A 21,458-nucleotide genomic window follows, 5' to 3' on the forward strand; every position below is an offset into this window, starting at 1 on the left:
AGAAGAAGAAGGTTTACTCTTTAAAAAATCTATAAACTTTTTACTATTACTACTCTAAACAATAAGAATAATAACTACTGTAGTTACAACTTATTATCGTACTTGTTTTAATAAATAAATAAATAGAGTCGCGCGAGAGAGATATTAATAAATTAGTCAGTGTCAAAAGAGGCAAAGAGCCGACGAACCCTTTTACGTTGTTTTGGGAAATTTGCAAACGCCCCATTATTTTGGTTGGTCTTCAATACCGAGATTTGGAAAGTTTGTGTAGATTTCAAATAAATATTATTATTATTTAATAATTATTTATTTGATTTAAATTATTATTATTATATTATTATATTTTGATTGTATTAAATTATTATTTTTTATACCATTTGTATAAGAACATAGATAAAGTTTGTAAATACAATTTAATTTTGTTGTTGTGTTGTTGTTTTGGTTTGGTTATTATCATTATCATTATTATTACTATTATTATTATTTAGATTTAAGGTAAAAGAGTCATAGTTTTTGATGAAATACCCTTATTTCCTTGTAAATGTAATTTAGTTAGTGTAGTATTAACTTCCATTGCTTTCAAAAGGAATAATGCTCCTTCTTCTTCAATGGAATTATTTGAAAGATCCAATACCTCCATGGTCTTGTTGGATTGCAACATTTGAGAAATCGATTGAGCATTTGAATTCTTTAATCCATTGTTTGATAATCCAAGTGTTACCAATTCAGTATTGAATGATAAAGATTGTGATATTAGATTAGTAGTACTACATAAATCATTTGAATTTAATATCAATGTTTGTAATTTTAATGATGGTTTAATAAATTCTAAAAAAAAAGAAAAATAAATATGAATAAATAATTATACTTTTTTCCTTTTTCTTTTTCTTTTTCTATTTTGTTTTACCAATTAAAAGATTTTTATGTTTTGAAGAACCAATATTATTATTTGAAAGATCCAAGTGAATGATTGAAGTAGAGTTTGAAATTGCATTGAATAGATCTATCAATACTTTGGCGTCTAGTAGATCAAATTGGTTAAATGAAAGGTCTAGCTTTGTAATGGATCCATTCCAATCCAATGCCTTTGAAATTGCCATGATTTGTCTCTCGTCTTTTAATAGTTTTGATAGATCCAACTTGTCAAATGATGTTTGTGTCGAAGTTGTATTGGTAATTTGGTATTCTATCAATGGATCAATTTCCTTTTGATTCATCCTAAGGTATTCTTTAACTGTATATAAAAAATCATTTCTATCTCCTCCTTTTGTTCCTTCAACTAGAAATAAATAAATAAATAAAAAATAAAATATTATTAATACTCTATACTTTTTCTTTGTTCTTTTTTTTCATTTTTGTTTCATACTAATTGGAACATTTGCAGAACAAATAGTTTTAAAAGTTTTTACAAGATGATCTCTATATTCACAAATGAAAACCATATCATATCTTTCGGGTTGAGAGAGGATAGGAGATGAATTTGGTGAAGTCAATCTTTTGATTTCCATTCTCTTTGGGTGATATTTATCAATGACCAAACAAAAGTGACCTTTGTATTCAGAGGGTGGTGGATTCGGTTGGTTAAACTCACCTGATCCGGTGGCGCTGCTGCCAGCCGAATATGATCCATCGTAGGATGTCTGTGAACTGTTTGGTGATGGTTGTTGTGGTGGTTGTGGTGGTGGTTGTTGATCGGTTGAAACTGACAATGATGAAGTGGATGATGATAGAGATGATGCTGCTGCTGATGTCGACTCTTTAAATTGAATGGTTCGTTTTGAAAGGAATTTGTTGAAAATGTTGCCATTTGTCTCTTCGATTATGATTTTGAGTACATCCAGCTTAAGGACGACCATCAATGGCAAATCAGAGTTTGCGTTTGGTTTAAACGACCGTTCAACACATGAATACATATTGTTTTTAATCAATGACATGTCGCGAGACGTGAGGATGGAAAGTGAGTCCACGTCGGTATGCGATGTCTTTCTACCACCCATCATCGTCGAAGTGTACAGTTTTTCAATTTGATGATTATTTTTAAGTGCATTGACCATTGTAATTATGTGCCGCGATATCATATGGAATGGTTCATGAATATTATATCCTGTTCTCGCCGATATCTCACACCAACATCCAATCTCTGCTTCTGAACATGCCATTGATATTTTAACATCTGATACTGCTCTTTGTGTTGATAAATCGGCTAAACCAAAAGAAAAATAAAATTAATAAATATTTTCTATTTTCTTTTCTCTTTTCTCTTTTCTTTTGTTTCTTTTTTCTTACCTTTATTTGCAACCAATAAGAAAAATGTACCTTCTGGAACCATTTTCTTTGTTTTTGAAATAGTAGAGATTGCTTTATAAAATGAATCGATCGATCCAAGTTCAAACATTACAATGATACAATTACAATTTTTAAGATAGAATGGTAGTAATCCAGACAATCTTGGATGACCTCCAGTATCCCAAATCTCCAATGACAATGATAATGTATTGTAATGAATCTCGTGTAATGTTCTAATTGCACCAATCGTAGTTGTCTCTTCTGGATCAAATTCTCCAGATGAAAATCTTCTCATAAATGATGTTTTACCAACTCCTACAAATAAATAAATAAATAAGAAAGAAATGTGTGAATAAGAGTTGATTATATATATATCAAGTGTACATTGATTGACATACCATTTGAACCCAATATGACACATTTAATAAATGAACTATATCTTCCTTTTTCAATGATTTGTAATGATTTCAACATTACACTTAGTTCAGAGTTATTCTTGTCTAATGTATTACTAATTGATGTATTTGTATAATCACCATTACTACCTGTTGTCGTTGATGATGATGATGAGGAAGACGATTTACCATTTGCAGCACTACTTCCACTTGAACCAGGTTCAGCTAGACTTTGTGATTTTGTCTTTATATTGTTAATATTAGGTGTTGGTTGAGGTTGTTGTTGAGTTGGTGGAACTTGAGTTGAAGATGGTTGTTGAGGTTCGGGTAATTCATTGGTTGAAGAATTGATACTATATGTTGACTCGTCGTCTGTCATGATTTCTGCATCTTCACTCATTGATAGTTGATTGGTATTGGTATTGTGGAGTTCTGTAATATTATCGGTTGCATTTGGTGTCGATGGTGTAGAATGATGATTATGATGATGATGATGATTATCCTTATTAGCTACACCTTTGTGAATTGATGACAGAGGAGGAGTAGATTTCGATCTGACCTTGTTATGAATATGAACGTCATTTCCAATGACCGATTCATCATTTATAATATCCAACCTCTTTGATTTACTTTCTTCATTTCCCATTATTATTATTATTATTATTATAATACAATTGTATATAATACTACAACAAATACTATTATTATTATTATTATTAACTTTTTCTTGCTCTATTACTATCTCTTTTCTTTTTAAAAGTCGCAGTGGTAGTAGAAAGGAAAGAATTGAGTAATGAGGAATGAGGAATGAGGAGGAAGATGATACTACACAATCTATTGTTCTATCTATCTATATATCTAATTATATATGTATAATATATTGCACAAACAAAAGGAAGGATGATACGATATATAAATATTAATATCAAGAAATGGTCTCTTTGTTGGGTGACTTTTTTTTGAATGAATGAACTCTGCTCCAGCCTAAATAAAATCTATTTTTTAATCTCTTAATTTGCTGGGACGAACATAAAACTTTCGATGTAATTATCTTACATATACAAACACAAATAAATAAATAAATAAAAAGATAGATGATGATGGTAATAGTAATACTAAGTAAGTATTGTTTTTTTAAAATTAGAGGTGTGTTGAGTGAGGTGGGGTGTGAGGGGGTGTTTGTTTGTTTGTTGCTGGTCAAACTAAAATTAAACTAGCACTAGACTGTTTTCTCGTCTTGAAACAAAGAAAGAAATGGGTATATTTAGTTGACCTGTTTGTATGGGACTTTTCTAAAGCATCTTCTTCTCGTGCACAGGATACTTCCTTGTCTGTTTGTATTTTTGTTTGTGGCCCAATGAACAGAAAATGCTTTGGAAGATGGCTTCAAAAAAAACAAAAGAGATCGGCTTCACGAGAAGTGTGAGAAGTGTGGATCTTTATGTTTATCTCTTTTTTTTTTGTATTGACTCTCCCAAGGGTGTTTGATTTGTTTGGTTGTTAGTAGCAAAAATAGAGAGCACTATTTGTTGGTACAAGTTTATAAACGAGCTACAAAGTAGTCCTAGGACTAGTGTTGACGTAATCAATGTCTACGAGCTCTACGCTATCACCATTTATACAGGCCATAGTCGTTAAATATTACGTTCAATCGATTCAATCATCTAAAAGATTTATCGATAAAAAGTCAAGAGAAAAGACAGCTATTAATGCCGAGCTAAAAGAAAGAGAAAAGAGAAAGCATTGCTCTCAAAAAGACAAGAGAATGCGACCGATATCGGGACGAAAGCGACGGTACTTGTTGGAGAGAGGTGAGCCCTATCCAAAACATAGACCCTATGTTGATCACAGAGAACTGATCAACATTGCGTTGGTATCAAGGTGGTGGTTGCAAGTGGTACGACATACAAGAACAAAGATCAATGTACTCGGTTTCTTGCAAGAGGATCTATTTCGACGATTCAAATCACAGTACTCTGTGTATGATTCGAATTTGATCGAAACTTTAAATTGGAAGCTGTCAAATGACCTTGGCATCGACAATGACCTCTTTAATTATAAGCAAATGGTCGTACTGCTTCCACAACTAAAGACATTGAACCTTGTGTGCAAAGGAATCTATTCGTCCATCTTTGACGGGGTTCGCCAAATCACACGTGATTACCCCGCACACATCACTGTCAACTTTGAGCAGCAGTTGGATGAAGAAGGACCGTTTGATTGGCCATCCGACGCAAACATTCGTACCGACACTTGCGTACTCGAGATTGGCAATTATCGATACATAGACGATCTCTTTACCGAAGGTGGATTGGTCACCGATAGGTTTGTGCAATTTCTCAATGACATCAAGCCACAATACCTCAACATGCATTTTGGTGAGAGAAATGCGCATGTCTCTTACCTCGAAATATTGAAACAAATCAAAGACACTCGCCACCTCAATATTGGTCACGACTATGTTGACCCTAGCGAATTAAAACAGTTGGTTGCCTCCCCATATAAACTAGAGTCTCTAAGAATTGAAGTGCCAATGTGTTGTTTTGGTGGTGATGACGATGATGATGATGATGATGGTTCCGGCTTTTATTATCCATGTTATGATCACCATTCTTTAGACATTTTTCAGGGTACTGATTGGAGTGAATTTTGTCACAATCTATCCAATAATACAACCTTGAAAAGATTGGCGATGGTTAATCAGTGTGATGTTGATACTCGAACTTTCAATCGACTCGGGGCTGTTTGGAGAGACAGTCCAAATCAAGTCAAGATTGAATTTCTAGAGTTGGAAAGATTTTCCATTTCCTCGCAATTGTTTGATGACCTCTGTCACAACCGATACATCACCACATTGATATTGACAGAGTCGACTTTGGAATATTCGCTGATGCCATCATTTTCAAATATGTTGTCCATCAACAACACCATCAAGACCCTTTCAATCGCTGCCAATCGAATAGGTTCAACCGGATGCAAAGATCTGGCAATGGCATTCAAGGCAAACAAATCAATCACAGTGTTGGACATTACTGAAAACGAGTTTGAAAACGATGTAATAGACGAGCTGTTTACGTCGTTGTTGGTAAATGATACCGTTGAATATTTGGTACTTGATCAAAAAAACTGTACACCAGACCACCCATACTTTACTCTATCAAAATCTCTAAAGCAATACTTTTATATGAATACTCATTATTCTCCTCCAAACTTTTCCATTGATGGTTTGGGGAAAAAACGAGGGTAAAATTTACATCAGATCTGAACAAATAAACCATTTCTTTTCTTTTCAAACTCAGAGATCCATCAGAAGACGGTAAATTTATCTTTTGGATGATATCCTATTTATAGATGTATATATTTGATTAATAACTAATATTTTGTTGTTGTTGTTGTTTGCTGGGACGAACATAAAAACTTTCGATGTAATTATCTTACATATACAAACACAAATAAAAAGATAAATAAAAAGATAGGTGATGATGGTAATAATACTTCCTTGTCTGTTTGTATTTTTGTTTGTGGCCCAATGAACAGAAAATGCTTTGGAAGATGGCTTCAAAAAAAACAAAAGAGATCGGCTTCACTAGAAGTGTGACAAGTGTGGATCTTTATGTTTATCTCTTTTTTTTTTGTATAGACTCTCCCAAGGGTGTTTGATTTGTTTGGTTGTTAGTAGCAATAATAATAATACAGGCAACTTAAGATGATCAAGTGAGGAAGGAGATGGAAGAAGATCAACAACAACAACAACAACAACAATTTAATAGTAATAATAATAATAATGATGGAGACGATGAGCAAGTCACAGCAGCGACAATGAGTCCTCTACCATCATCACCAGCATCGATGATAAGTTGTGATGATAGCGAGGAGGTAGAGATGTTTGTAGATAGCAAGCAGAATCGTAGATACTCTGTTGCTGCAGACTCGACAGCAGCAGCACAACCCATATCACAGGACGGTCACGACATTCCCATCAACTTGCCAATATCATCAAATCCACAGGTTATGACAATGTCATATGACAGCAGCTCAGTTGCATCGTCTTCTTCAGTACCCATGGTACCTGTATCAGTGTCACTGACCGCTCCATTGAGCTACAAGAGTACGATGGATAATGCAGCCAATATGAACAAGGTGCCTATCACTATCACACTCGACAAAGTATCGGTTATACTTAAAAAAGACCAAAAGAGTAAAGATGGAGGTTCATCATCATCGTCTGGAGCTACATCACCTCCACAAAGTAGAAAGAAAAAGCTATTAAATAGTATCAGTGCAGTGATACGACCTGGTCAATTGACAGCTATCTTGGGTGGGTCAGGATCAGGTAAAACAACACTGCTAAATACTATTTCTGGACGTTACGATTCATCACAGATGCGTGTAGATGGAGATGTATTATTTAATGATATAGTGTCGCCACCACATTCACTCATCAAGCGTAGTGTTGGGTATGTCATGCAAAAGGATTATTTGTTACCCAATTTGACAGTACGTGAGACACTCATGTACAATGCTCTCTTGCGTATCCCATCGTCAGTGTCACATGAAGACAAGGTGAAACGTGTCGAAGCTGTTATATCAGAACTTGGTCTGCGTGACTGTGCCAACACTCGTATTGGAGGTGCTGGCAAAAAGGGTGTGTCTGGTGGCGAGAAGCGTAGAGTGTCGATTGGATGCCAGCTGCTTACTGACCCAAGTATAGTGTTTGCCGATGAGCCTACAAGTGGTCTAGACAGTTTCACAGCCTTTCAAGCCGTAAACACTCTCCAATCGATTGCAAGGCAAAACCGTACAGTCATTTGCACGATCCACCAACCACGATCCGATATTTTCAAATTGTTTGATCAGGTCATGTTACTTTCCAAAGGTCAACTAGTATACATTGGTGATATTCCATCCATGCACCAACACTTTTCCAAATTAAACTTTATTGTTCCCAAGTTGGAGAATCCTGCTGATTATTTTAGTATGTTTGGAAAAAAAAAAAAAAAAAAAAAAAAGAAATGTATTTATTTATTTATTTCTATTATGTTTAGTTGACATTTGTTCAATTGATTATAGATCATTGGCATTGGAACAACAATCAGTTGATAGATTGAGACTGTTGATTGATGGATACAATGGATCGAGTTTACACGAGAATTTATTAGAGGAGATTGGTAGACACCGTGCTGAAATTACTCAACAAGATGTGGAGGTGGTCAAGACTGCCAAGGGTTTAAAGAGGATATTTGCGGGTGGCAGTAGGAATAGGGAGGAGGACATGAAACTGTCATCTCAGTTGCGTGAAGAACTACCATTTTACAAGTCAGTACCAATCTTGACACGACGATCCTATGTCAACCATTTACGAGATATTGAAGCATCGATCACTAGATTCTCACAGATCGTGTCATTTGGTATCATGATGTGTCTTTGCTTTTTAAGACTTAAAGATGACCAATACTCGGTGCAGAATAGGTCTGGTTTCCTCTACGAATCATTATCGATGATTTTTGTGGCACTTCTTAATTGCGTAGCACTCTTTCCCGTCGAACGAAACTTGTTTTATCGAGAGCGGTTTGACGGGCTGTACAGCACCGTTTCCTTTTTCTTTTCCTATATGTTTGTCGAATTCCCGTTCAACGCAGTGTCGTCACTCGTGTTTACGACGGTCGTCTACTTTGTACTCGGACTCAACCAAGAGTCACCGGCCCATTTCTTCCGATTTGCACTGACCATCTTTATACTGTTGTTTTCGGGCGAGTCGGTTGGTCTCTTTGTCTGCTCACTCTTTTACGATGTCGGTATGGCTACGACCATCTCCAACGTACTACTCTCTCTATTTACACTGCTGTCTGGTTTTTTCCGTCCCAATGACCAGTTCCCCCAAGTCTTGCAAATCATAAACTATGCGCTGCCGACCAAATACGCGGGTGAGATTGTCGCCATCAACGAGTTTCGTGGACAAACATTTGTTTGTCCAGGCTCACAATCGCTCGATGGAAATGGTACAGTCTGCCCCATTTCCAACGGTGAGCAAGTACTCACAAACTATGGATGGGAAGATACCAACATCAATCATTCCATTGCCATCATGGTAGCATTATCAGTTGCTTGGAGAATCATCTCATTATTAGCTTTACAATTCAAAAAAACTACCATTGTATCATAAATATTTATAAATCGATAAATCTAAAATATAAATCTAAAAATAAATCAAATGTATGTATTATTTAACATATTATTTATATTTTATTTGGGGTTTGGGTACTTGTTGGATGGGAATGGGAATTAATTAATTAATTTTTTTTTTTCCTCTGCCCAAAAAAAAAAGAAAAAAAGACAGAGAGTAACCTATCTGGTTTTATCCAAAAATAACTATTTAGATTAGACTCGAACTATAAATCACATGGATGTATATGGTTTATTAAATTTAACCCAATTTAGGAGTAGTTGGATAGTTGGACCAAGTCCAACTCTTCTTCTTTTTAGGTTTGTACAATGGAATCGGTCAAGAGGATTGCAATCAGTTGAGTATTTAAACAAAATCAAAAAAGAGAGAACTAAATATTATATCAATTTAGACAATGTATCTAATACTTTTAACATTAACATTATTTTTTATTCAAGATTGGAGTGGTGATCCAATTAAAAATGTACCTCTTTCGTGTCTCAACTCAAAAGGTGAAGCAGTGGATTTGTGGATTCACATTTCTGATCCGTCTGGCGGACCTGTGACTAGCATGTATGGTTCTGGTCTCTATATGGATAGTTCAAGTTAGTTACCCATAGTTATGAATCATTATACTTTTATTAATAAATAATAATAATTTTTTAGTGAATGATGTTGAACTAGTAAAGAACAAAGATTTTTTCTTTAACTTGATTCATGTCGACCTAGAAAAGGCTGAGGATATAAACGCAAATGTATTAAAAAAAACACATCCCTACCCCTATACCGAACCCTTGCCACTTGAATTGACAGATGGAAAAGTTGATTGTGCCAAAACAAACAAAGATCGTTAAAATTGAATGGTCCCATGAACTACCAAAAGGAAAAGGAAATCCATACTATCAATCCGAGTTTAAAGAAGGTCATGTAAAGGTAATTATTATAATATATTGGGTTTAATCAATTATTTTTAAAATATTAATATGTGATACTAATTTGATTTTCTTTTTTTTTTAAAAATATCAAGGTGTTATTTGTGAATGATGGTAATAGAGGATACCATATTTCACATTCCATGAGAATGCCTGATAGAAGAGGTGTAACAATCTTTGCAACATCTTCTCAAAACCCTTTTCAACATGCTTTTTGTAATACCCTCAAGGATGACAAACATTAACAAATTTATATTGATATTCTTAGTTATACAAAGGCAAGATTGGGACCAAGCAATTCTCCAAAGGGTCCATCTTATCAGATTGTTAAAAAAGAAATTGATGATCCCAATGCAAAGAAATGTGATGAGAAATGGTTTGCCTACTCCCAACATATTGATAGAGAATCAAAGGTTAAAGCTAATGGTGAAATCCTTCTTTCAAATATGTTAAAAAATGATATGGTATACAAAACTACAATGGAAAATTGTGTCAAACACACTCAAACTCTTGGTAGTTTTAACGTTTACTCTTTTTGTATGTTATATCCAGATACCAGATATCTATCTTTTGACAAAATTACTAATGTTTTTTATGTTTTTTTAGATGCAAGAAAGATTACAAATTGTCGTAAGTTCAAAACTCCTACTTGGGATTTTATTAGAACTCAGACCAAAATGCCAAAAACTATGCCATTCTGAGCCATTGTACTGGAGAGAACTTTGGAATTGGATGGAAAAATGATCCAGCCAATCCTGTCATCAAACAAACTCCCTTTTTATTGACAGGTGATTTAAAGACTGTACAAAAAGATGATGCCAAGTTCGCCCATCTTCTCCTCCTAGTTTTCATCTTGAAGATTCAAAAACCAGGTGTAACAAAGTTCACATGTACTTTCTTTGATCATGGAATTGATCCTTGGCTTGTAGTTGCCCATCAATATAAAAAGCTTTTCTATGTTAGTACTGATGCATGTTTAAACCGAAAAAAAATATTCATAGCATTGAATTAACTTTTCAATTATTTATTATAGCAAGTATCATTTCCATCACTTTTTGGTAATGATTTTGGTGTTGCAGTCATAGAAGGATGGAACGATGTTTTTAGTGGTTCTGGTAATGGTAATGGTAAAGATTTGATTGCCAAATTGGATCCAACCGTGTAAGAGAGGGTGTTGCGGAGGATAAAGATGTAGAAGAGGAGGGGGAGGAGGAATTGTTGGGTAGTGATGACGATCCATTACAAGAGAAAGTCAAAGTTATCAGAAATACCCATGAAAAACTTATGGTATCTGATGATGGAATAGTCCTTTGTCTTGGTGATTCCAATCGAAATGACTTTTCAATTCATCATGCTGGTAGCATTGTAAGTACTATAAAAAAATTCAATTTCCATTTTTTCTCCCTTAATCTCATCCCAATTTTCTAACGTAGATTAGTTAGTTTTTAATTCATTATTTAAAGTTCCTCTTCTTTCAAAATTAATTGTCAAAGTTTGTGCTGCATAATGTTAAAACAAACAAGTAATTTTATAGACCAATATATCATTCGATTAATATTATCACAATCAACAATCAAATCATTCAAAAAGATATATTATGTATTTACTTTAGAGTCTTACAACTTGGCTAGAGTATCTAAGAAATGGTTTCAACTTGTATCATCACTCATCACTCATCTCAATGAGAATGATGATGTTTGGCTTAAATCTGAAGATGTATTTGCAAAGATGATTAAAGGACAACAACTTACTGAATATTCTATCATTAAACAGTTGGAATCTGTTACTGTGGGTGACTATGGTAATACGAGGAATTGGAAACACTTTAATCGATCTATTGGAAGATCAAAAGAAGGGACAGTTGAAAGATATTCATTCACCACTTGAACATCTTTTCATCCCTGCTCATTTGGTTGACAATGAAAACTCGATCAATATTGAAGAGTTCTTTGGTCAATGTTCAAACATATTCACATCACTTTCATTGAATATAGAGTATGAACGACCAGATGACGGAATGATTAAAGACACCCTTGAATACATTCGAAACCATAAGTGTATCAAAAAGGTTTATTGTAGAATAGAAATGACAGAACTCATTCAACGATAAAGATTATTTCAAGAGATATCAACCAGTATTTGCCTCTATCAAAGACAGTACCAATATCAAACACTTTAATGGATCATCTCACACCAACACCCATTGAAAAGATAACAACCGATATTAGAAGTGGATTTATGGAAGCATTCAGATCAAACAATACATTGACTCAACTTAAAATCAACTATTGCTTCTTCCACACACCAACCATTTCAACCAATATTCTCAGTCAATTGTTATTTAAATTTAAATTAATTGCTAATATTCAGTTACCAGAGGATAGTATGTTGAATCTATAATTTATCTATAATATACAATTATTTACTAACATTTTTCTCTTAGATAATTATCTCACAATCACCTCATCATTTCTTTTGATAATATCAACCAACTCTCATCCAAATTTAAAACATTTGAAATTAGTATTCATTGTTGACGGTGGTCGTAGTGAAGAGATGGAATTGGAAAAGAAAATCTGCATTGGATCCGTGGTGTAACCCATCATCAAAAAAGATTAAATTAAAACTTCTAAAGAATCATTATCTCTCTCTTAATTAAATATCAACCATGAGTATTTTTTTATTAATAAAAGAGAGACAACAGAGAAAAAAGATATTAAAAAAAGACTGAAGCTTCATTTTCACTCAATATTCTTCTCTTAAAAGAATATATATATATTATATAATAATATTTAATATTGTCGTGTATTTTTACAGAAATACTGTTTAACAGAAATACAAGTACATATGTTATTTCATGGTTATTCTTGTCAGATGATATTGTAAGTAGTTGTTTTTGAAAATAGAATTTGATCATCATCTTGCGTTAACCCATTTCGTGATTATTCGATTATAGGTTCTATCAGATTCAAGTACATTACTACTTTTATAGTAATGATTAAACAACTTTATTTGTGTGAATCTATCAAGTCAACCACAAACAAGTACAGGTAGACACCTATGGTTAATAATGTAGTTATCTCTTTTTTTTTTTTTTTGTGTGTCTGCCCTCTCTGTCGAGGAGCGTTTCTACAGAGGTGCATACTAACACAAATGTGACTTTTTCTCTCATGATCACAACAAAACTATCATCAATTTAGTTTGACTTGCTTCCGTCGATTAACCTATGATGGCGCCATCATAGTGTAGTTTATGACCATCATACCAGCAGCGCATTGCTGCAGAACAACAAAACTTGAGCCACCTCAGCACGGTTCAAGTTTGCTCTGGGGCCTAGCTAGCTCGAAAAATGACACTTCACATCGATCTAATTCTTGGCGCCTATTCTGTTTTTGTTTTTTTCCTCATCTGGACACTGCAGTTCTCTATAAAACACTTTCAAGGGCACAAGATCATTTGTTATAGATAAACAACAACAATGAATGAACCTCCATTAGAATTTATCCAACTCATTGAACGAGATTATAAAACAAAACAAACACAAAAATATGTTGATGAACAAGTTGAAGATGTTATTTCATGGTTATTGTATCTACAAACGTATAGTCAAAATGGCACTGTATGTATAGTCGTTTATAGAAATTATAATTTGGTCATCATCTTGTTTATAAATATTTATATTACCTTTTTCACCGAACATATTAATATTATTATTATTATTATTATTATTATTATTATTAATATTATTATTATTATTATTATTATTATTATTATTATTATTATTATTATTATTAGATTCTATCAAATTCAGGTAAATTACTACATGTTGTAATGAAACAAATATCAAACAAACCTTTATTAGTTGATCTATTAAAGAAAAGAGTTATCGAATCCACCAAACAAGTACAATCAGAAAAAAATATCGACACTATCATTGAATCAATTCGATTGGTATATTCAAGAGGTAAATATTAAAAAGAAAGAAAAACATAATAATAATACAATCATTAATTTTTATTATAATAATAATAACCAATTATATATATATAGATAAAAGTGGAGATTATATTCATAGGGTAATGATAGAATTGATTGAAAATGGAAATGGGTCTCTATTTTTGGCAAGAATGCGTAAATTGGCCAGAGAGAATCGTGGTGATATTGATTCATCAATAGAAATAGCCTTGGTAGCTGGATTAAAGAACTGTACTAGCGAGAGGATTCGATTGGCATCGTTGGAGCTATTTATCAAAATTTTTTCTATTCAAGATGAAATCATTCCATTGATCATGCCACTCATTGGTCAAGCTTATCAAGCAGGTGATATGGAATTGGTTGACAAGGTCATCCGAAAATTATTATCAAATGTTTCAAAAGAGGAAGACTGGTTTACCAAACATGCAAAAATCACGATTGGAACATTCATGCCCATTTTAAAACAACCAGAAAGGTTTTTAAACATAGGAATGCTATTCAAAATGTTATTGTCAGTTCCAATTAGTGACTGGAATCATCAACAACAACAACAACATCACCAACTCGAACAATTTGTATCATTAGTCTATTCAAATATTTCTTCTAAAGTTAAAGAAACCAAATGTCTCAATGATATTGACAAAAAAGAAAAAGAACAAGATGAAGTAGATGAAGAAGAGGAAGATGACGAAGAACAAGACGAAGAAGATGGACAAGATGATGATGAAGATGAACAAGAAGATGATGAAGAAGAGGAAGATGAACAAGATGAAGAAGAAGATGGACAAGATGAAGAAGAAGATGAACAAGATGAAGATGAAGAAGATAAACAAGAAGATGATGAAGAAGAGGAAGATGAACAAGATGAAGATGAAGAAGATGAAGAAGAAGATGATGAAAAAGATAGTCAAGAAGAAGAGGAACAAGAAAAGTATTTAAATTATTCAGATTATCAACAAATGATTAAAGATTTTGCAAAGTTTTTAGCAAATCCAGTTCCATGGAAAATTACTTTGGAAGAATGCAAAAGAAGAGTTGTTTCACTATGTTGGAAAGATAGATATGTTGCATTGGTAATCTATACTAAAATGGTTCCCTATTTGGCTGAAAATGACAATTCTTTTGGAAAAGAATTTGAAAGTCTTCTCAGCATTTTCATTCCAACTGCTCAAGATACCAATCCTCGAGTTAGATGCGCATTTTTTACTTTTCTTTCTCAAATATGTGAGGATTGCCAACAATATTCGGGTTGTTTTGTGCAACAACTCTTACCATCTACCTATGAAATAGCTGCTCAAGATCCAAATGTTAATGCACAATCAGCTTGCAAGTATCTTTTAGAAAATAATTATTGATATGTATATTTGCTAATTTTCATTTCATTTCTTTTTTTTTAATAGTGTGCGGATTTATTGAAATCTATTTAGAATGTTGTTTTGATGATTCTTTAGATTCAACACCAGATAATAATTTATTTATGGCACTTGAACATTTATTAGAATCACCATGTCGAGATGTTATAGAAAGTGCTTTATCATCAATTGTCTCTACATTTTCATATCCTCAAGAAGATGATAGTTCTGTTTGTATTAAAATTTTAAAAACAAAAAGATTCTTTTAGAATTATCTTACTTACTTTTTTTTTATCTTTATAGCATTTCTTTTCAAATTCAATTGTCGATAAAATTATTGTAGTTTTGGGAAAATATCAATCATCTAGGGAATTTTGTCATTACGCCTATAAAGCCATTCAAAACTTTGCGTCAAGTAATCATGGAAAACGACGATTTTTAAAGAATTTTAAATCTTTCTTTCAACTTGTCAACACGACCAAGATCAAGAAGGATGGCGTTGATCTTTTTTTTGGTTATCTCGAAACATGTCAAGAGGTATCAAAGATTCTGAAAGAAGATTATTCCATCTACCTTGCACCAACAATGAAATTCGTTTTGGATATTGTCAATCAAGATATTGTCAGCAAAACTCAAAAGACTCTGGTCATCAGTACATTGGAAAGTATAGGAAGCTTTTTAAATTCGAGCGAGTCTATCATTTATCCATATCTTGAACCATTGGTCGATGCATGCACAAGACTCTCAACCACCAATGCTAGTAGAGATATTTGTAAAAATGCTATTAGCAATTTCGATTCATTGCTCAGTGTATGCATCGATAGATATGGAAACAATAGTCAACAATCCAAAACACTATACTCTAGACTATTGTCATGTATTTTCGATTCGTGGAGTGGTTCGAGTCGTGTTGGTGAACTGCTAGAAAAGTTGCGCGTTGCTAAAAACCTTACCGAAATGATGGGAGACTATTTCATGACATTTGAACAGATCCAAGACGTCATGTCAAAGTTGTGGATTGCAAAAAAGATATGTTTTGGTCTTTTGGATAGAACAGATCGAGAAAAAGAAGAAGATGATGATGAAGATGATGATGAAGATGATGAAGATGACCTGTCATATGCAATTAAATGCCTCTACGAATTCGTTGGTGTTTTGGTCAAAAAAACAAAAGAGGTTGCAATCCATGTCATCGTAGACATGGATATTTTATCAGAGACTATTCAAGTACTACATTTGGTCCAAACGGATCCAATAATCAAGAAATCAATACTACAAATGTTTTCAGATATTTGTGAATTTGGTGGTCAACCAAGTATTGCATTGTATCCCCAAATCATCCCAGTCATGATTGCACAAAATGCAGCATTTGGATTGGGTGTGGCTGCAGCCAATGCAAAGGAGCAGTTTGCACCATACCTATTGACAACACTCACACTACTCAAAGATCTCGTATCGAAAAAGAAACCAAGGGAAACTCGAAGTGCCATTTCAGCAATTGGTAAATTTATTCTACATGTACCTCAGTTGGCTCCATTGGTACGTAAACTCATTCCAGAGTGGTTAGAGAAACTTCCAATCAAAAAATCTGAAAGTTCTATCCCACTACTCTTGGAAAATGCCCAATGTATTGTCAACTTGCACGCTATCATGCAATTGTATCCAAACGAGTGTCTTGGTAAAGGTGATGATGATGAATTGTCATCCAATGTCGATCAAATCAATTTGATTGTATCAGAATACACAACACATTCTAATATAAAAAATAGAACGAAACAGGTGTCCCGAGAACCCAAACGTTATTACGATCAATTGGCCACCTACCTTGAAGCTCAACGAGCATGTAATAATATTCAATCATTATTATCTATACTGACAAAAGACAGAGAGAGAGAGAAAAAGATATTAAATAAAACCTAATTGGATCCGTGGTGCTACCCATCATCAAAAATGATAATGAATAAATTTACTCATTTCCTTTAGTTTAAAAAGTATTGGGTGGATATATATATTGTTTGGACACTTGACCAAATAGGAATATTTATTATTATGTATAAATAAATAAATAAATAATATTATTATAAATTATTACAAAAAAAAGAAAAGAGAGATCATCCATTTTTTTTTTAGATTTGAGCAATCTTTAAAATCTTTCCAAGTCTTTCACAGAGCTTAGCGGCAGATGGTCTCTTTTTCGGGTCCAAATCAAGACAAGAATAAACAATTTCGAGTAGGGGTTGGAAGGATGGAGGAAGAGTATTGTTGAGGATGGGAGGTGGAGTACCCTTTAAAATCATTTCAATGGCTTGTAAATGCGAGAATTGGTGGTAGGGAGTACGAAGTGTGACAATTTCAAAGACGAGCATGGCGTATGACCAAATATCAGCCTTGATGGTGTATCCGTCTGTATCCTCGGTCGTATTAATGTCAAGCACTTCAGGTGCCATATAGATGGGTGACCCGATACAAGTCTTTAGTGTGACACCGCTAGCCAGTACTTTGGACGTGTCAAAGTCGCAGACACGGACATTGCTGACACGGTTGTTCTCGTCCATCGAGCACATGATGTTACCGGGCTTGAGATCGCGATGGATGATGGGTGATGGCTTTTGAGTGTGCAAAAACTCGAGTCCCTTGCCAATCTCGAGTGCCATCCAAATGGCGTCGGCGTATGGGAACGGTGACGTGCGGTTGGCGATAATATCCTTGAGCGAGAAGGGGTAGTACTCCATAAACAGCCATAGTCGGGGGTCGGGATTGTTGGTCAGTCTGTGACCGAGGTACTTTGCAATGTTTTGGTGACTGAGCTGCTCCATGATGCTAATCTCGCCGACAAACTGGTCGATGAGGTAGGTCTGCGTGTTTTTGAGCTTGAGCACCTTGACAGCACACGTTAGACCGTCTACAGTACAACGATTGACTGTACAACCAGAGCCACCGCTACCTATCGGCTCACAAAGCTTGATTTCAGAGCTTTGGAAATCGATAGCACCTCGTTGGGCCGTCCAGCTAGTCTCATCGGGACGACGGTTACCAGCCTTTTTACGTTCGATTGCGATGTGGTTTTGGATACTGTTGACCCAATCGTCACGATCACGTATGCTCTCAACACAGAATGTATACGAATCTTTAATTTCGTCACGGCTACCAGAGTCACTTGCTGCGTTGGCCACTGCCGACGATGCCGATGAGATGCCATTGATGATACCATTCAACACATTGTTGGTGGATGTCTGGCCAACAGGCTCACTCTCATTGACGGTAAAGGTGATTTGGAAGAGTGGTTTATCCTCCAACACAGCATCCGACACTATAGTCACCTCGGAATCAATCAACCGAATGATTCTCTTGCACATGAATTGTGTCTTTTTCTGCACAGACACTACCATCAAATCATTAAACAAGAATACATATAATTGTTGTGGTGTTCCCTTTGTAGATTCTGTTAATAATCCTTCTTTAACATATCTTCTATGTGGTTCATTAAGGTTCTAAAGAAAAATTAAAATTAATAAGAAATAAGTTTAAGTATGTATTTTCCAGGTTTTTCCAAAAATTAATTAATTTCTATTCTATACATACACTATACTTTGAATCTTTGTTTTGAATTAAATGTTCTTGAATAAATCTAACCTTGTTTTGACTGTCATATTCTCTTGTCTTTTCCTTTACACTTTCAAGAATTGATTTCATTTTAGTTACAGCCTTTTAAATATAAATAGTAAATAATAAATAGTTAGTTGACTTGACTTGACTTGTTTGATGATTCTAATTTGTTTGTTTGATTGTTTCTAATTTGTTTTTCTTTCTACGTACATCACGGAAATAAGTAAAATCAGGATGAGAAACAGGAGTACTCTTCCAAAGATCTGTCAAGGAGATTGTGTATTGTCCAATTCTATTTAAAGGCAATAACAAAAGACTTCCTAATCCCGAGAAACTCGAATCCAATCCTTTTTCCTTTTCTTGAATAAATGTTTGGAATCTATGACTATCTTCTTTTAATTTGTTCAATACTGATAATGATGTATAGTAATTGGTTACATATGGTGAATATAATTTAAAGTAATCACACTAAATATAAAAAAAGAAAAAGAATTAATTAATAATTTGGTCAAAAACTCCTCTGGTTATATAAATAGCTTACAAGTTTAAGGAAAGCTTCACCAAGACCAACATTTGAAGTTTCACTTAATAATTTTTCCAAATCTTCAATGAGAAGATTACTGGATCCACGGATAACTTGAATCTCGCTAAATACTTGTTTGACTTGAGCAGCAGAGATGAATGGATTGGCCGAATGGTAGGACTCAGCTGATAGAGGAGTAAGGAACTCATCAATGATAAGATGGAGGTAGGCAAGATACTCCTTTTCAGATTTGAGTATATTGTGTGCTGTAATACGACGACTTTCAATCATTGTAATGTACTCTTCCTCGGTTAGATTCTGTGTAAAGTCCATCTCAATACCATAGGATCCTGATAGTTGAGTGGTCGTAGTGACAGAGTTTGAACTACCACGACGTTTATGTGATGGTTGTTGTATAGCATTAAGTGAATTGGTCGTTGTTAATACTGGTGTGGCAGATGTTGTTGTGTTCACACCACCATTGCTAACAGTGACATTAATCGAGCTACCGCTGTGTGTATTGATGTTACTATTATTATTATTATTATTATTGGTATTATTGTTATTATTTACAGAGTTGTTGTTTGATAAAGGTGAAGAGGTTGAGTTGTTAGATGGAGTCGCCGTAACTTGTACAACTGGGGTCGCAGCAGCAGCAGCAGCAGCAGAAGTAGAGATAAATGATGTTGTGGGATTAGGACTATTTGGAATATTGATACTAACAACTGATTTGGTTTGTGGGAGATCCTTTTTACCAAGTGTGACTGCACGTGGACGCTCTTGTACAGCAGGTGATGAAGGTGCAATCTTGGGTGACCCCTTGATATCCACTCCGCCGCCGCTACCGACAGAAAGCTGACTACTACTGTTGTTGTTGGTACTACCAGGTTTAGATGACACCAAGTCATCAGTAGAGGTATCAGTCATTGCAAATGCCAATTGGTTAAATGACAATCTAACATTCTCCATCTTATTGGACAACTTTCCATATTTCTGTTTCCAAGCTGTTAGTTCAAGACTCAACTTTCTATTATCCTCTTGCAACGATTTGACCAATAACTTTAATTGATCGTGAGAATACTTTTCGAGAAATAGTTCTTTTTTAAGATCCTCGAAAACCACCGTTGAACGAGCTTGGTTTTTAGTGTTGGTACCTGTCGATTGTGTATATTGTTCAGAATAACTTGATGCATTGTCATTGACGATACTTGCCGAGCTTGGACTTTTGGTGATTCCAGCTTCGGTGGCAGTCTTTTCTGTTGGGTTATCATGTTGTTGGTGTTGTTGATGTTGTTGTTGTAATAGGAGATCGGCTGCTTCAGAAAAGTCAGTCATTGTATCGGGGCTATTGACAGAGGCCCTGTTACTAAACGATGCGGGACGAGGTGGTAATGGAGGTGGTGGTGTTTTGACACTAGAAGAGGAGGCACCCATATTGCTCAATGAGCCTTGTCGCTCACGTGCATCTTCAAAAAATGTCAACAATGCCTTGAGTGAGGGTCTACTCACTGGCATGGGGTCGGTTTCTTCAGTGATGCTGCCAGCATACGTAAAATATTTTGCTTGGTGTGGATCCGACATGATATCAACAAGCAAATTCCTTAAATCAACTATTTGTGATTGTGATCTATTATGAACGTTAACGTTTGTTGAAAGATCGGAAGAAGAAGAAGGTGTTGTTGTTGTTGTTGTTGTTGGTTGATTTGTAGTTGTTGATGTGGTAGTTGTAATAGTTGTTGTAGGTTTTTGATTTAGTTGATAACTATTTGTACTATTTCTATATATCTGTTGGTTATTAACAACATAGTTTGTATTTGGAATTGGTGAGGATGAGGAGGGTAATGAAGATCGATTTGGATTTGGATTTGGATTTGGATTTGTATTTGTATTTGTATTTGAATTTGGAATTGTAGTAATTGGATCATTTTTTGTTATAGTTGTTGTAATAGTTGTTGGTTTAGTATTATTATTTTTGTTGTTGGTTTTACCGATAATAGGAGCAGTGAATAATTGTTTTATAGATGAAGAGGAAGATGATGATCCATTTGGTTTTGGGTTTGAATGATTATTATTATTATTTTTAAAGGAAATCATTTTTTTTTGGTTAGAGAATTAAAAATAAATATAATATTATTATATGTTAGTGATTTTGTTTGGTTGATTGATTGATACTAAGTAACTATAATTGTTGTTCTTTATCTAATCTCTGATGAAGGTAGAAATGAT

The 21,458-nt window shown here is 34.3% G+C and overlaps 6 protein-coding genes across 6 annotated transcripts; 3 read left to right on the plus strand and 3 right to left on the minus strand.

The window, feature by feature from the left end:
* Positions 1 to 490: 490 nt before the first annotated feature.
* On the minus strand, positions 491 to 3,327 carry DFA_10168 (ADP-ribosylation like factor; the record flags this gene model as incomplete). Its single annotated transcript, XM_004352002.1, has 5 exons — positions 491 to 828; positions 908 to 1,279; positions 1,367 to 2,203; positions 2,287 to 2,601; positions 2,685 to 3,327. The coding sequence occupies 5 exons, from the start codon at positions 3,325 to 3,327 to the stop codon at positions 491 to 493; spliced, it is 2,505 nt and encodes an 834-aa protein (XP_004352054.1).
* A 618-nt stretch (positions 3,328 to 3,945) lies between these two features.
* On the minus strand, positions 3,946 to 5,055 carry DFA_10169 (uncharacterized protein; the record flags this gene model as incomplete). Its single annotated transcript, XM_004352003.1, has 3 exons — positions 3,946 to 4,065; positions 4,590 to 4,684; positions 4,929 to 5,055. 3 exons carry the CDS (start codon positions 5,053 to 5,055, stop codon positions 3,946 to 3,948), a joined length of 342 nt encoding a protein of 113 aa, XP_004352055.1.
* Positions 5,056 to 5,214: 159 nt separating this feature from the next.
* DFA_10170 (uncharacterized protein) lies at positions 5,215 to 6,341 on the plus strand (the record flags this gene model as incomplete). The annotated part of the gene is made up of 3 exons (XM_004352004.1): positions 5,215 to 5,905; positions 6,158 to 6,190; positions 6,322 to 6,341. The coding sequence occupies 3 exons, from the start codon at positions 5,215 to 5,217 to the stop codon at positions 6,339 to 6,341; spliced, it is 744 nt and encodes a 247-aa protein (XP_004352056.1).
* Positions 6,342 to 6,407: 66 nt separating this feature from the next.
* abcG4 (ABC transporter G family protein) lies at positions 6,408 to 12,778 on the plus strand (the record flags this gene model as incomplete). Its single annotated transcript, XM_004352005.1, has 16 exons — positions 6,408 to 7,656; positions 7,727 to 8,089; positions 8,657 to 8,835; positions 9,257 to 9,449; positions 9,511 to 9,599; positions 9,691 to 9,777; positions 10,055 to 10,313; positions 10,383 to 10,406; positions 10,565 to 10,734; positions 10,810 to 10,903; positions 10,972 to 11,141; positions 11,367 to 11,577; positions 11,621 to 11,771; positions 11,861 to 12,159; positions 12,220 to 12,370; positions 12,769 to 12,778. 16 exons carry the CDS (start codon positions 6,408 to 6,410, stop codon positions 12,776 to 12,778), a joined length of 3,699 nt encoding a protein of 1,232 aa, XP_004352057.1.
* A 476-nt stretch (positions 12,779 to 13,254) lies between these two features.
* On the plus strand, positions 13,255 to 17,091 carry DFA_10172 (uncharacterized protein; the record flags this gene model as incomplete). Its single annotated transcript, XM_004352006.1, has 6 exons — positions 13,255 to 13,395; positions 13,572 to 13,740; positions 13,827 to 15,077; positions 15,152 to 15,333; positions 15,407 to 16,946; positions 17,087 to 17,091. 6 exons carry the CDS (start codon positions 13,255 to 13,257, stop codon positions 17,089 to 17,091), a joined length of 3,288 nt encoding a protein of 1,095 aa, XP_004352058.1.
* A 138-nt stretch (positions 17,092 to 17,229) lies between these two features.
* On the minus strand, positions 17,230 to 21,326 carry kxcB (putative protein serine/threonine kinase; the record flags this gene model as incomplete). The annotated part of the gene is made up of 4 exons (XM_004352007.1): positions 17,230 to 18,594; positions 18,686 to 18,808; positions 18,920 to 19,177; positions 19,251 to 21,326. The coding sequence occupies 4 exons, from the start codon at positions 21,324 to 21,326 to the stop codon at positions 17,230 to 17,232; spliced, it is 3,822 nt and encodes a 1,273-aa protein (XP_004352059.1).
* Between the last annotated feature and the right edge of the window lie 132 nt (positions 21,327 to 21,458).

This window comes from Cavenderia fasciculata, assembly GCF_000203815.1.
Source record: "Cavenderia fasciculata unplaced genomic scaffold Scf_EU5ZYIE02H8LDV-5, whole genome shotgun sequence".
Lineage (NCBI taxonomy): Eukaryota > Evosea > Eumycetozoa > Acytosteliales > Cavenderiaceae > Cavenderia > Cavenderia fasciculata.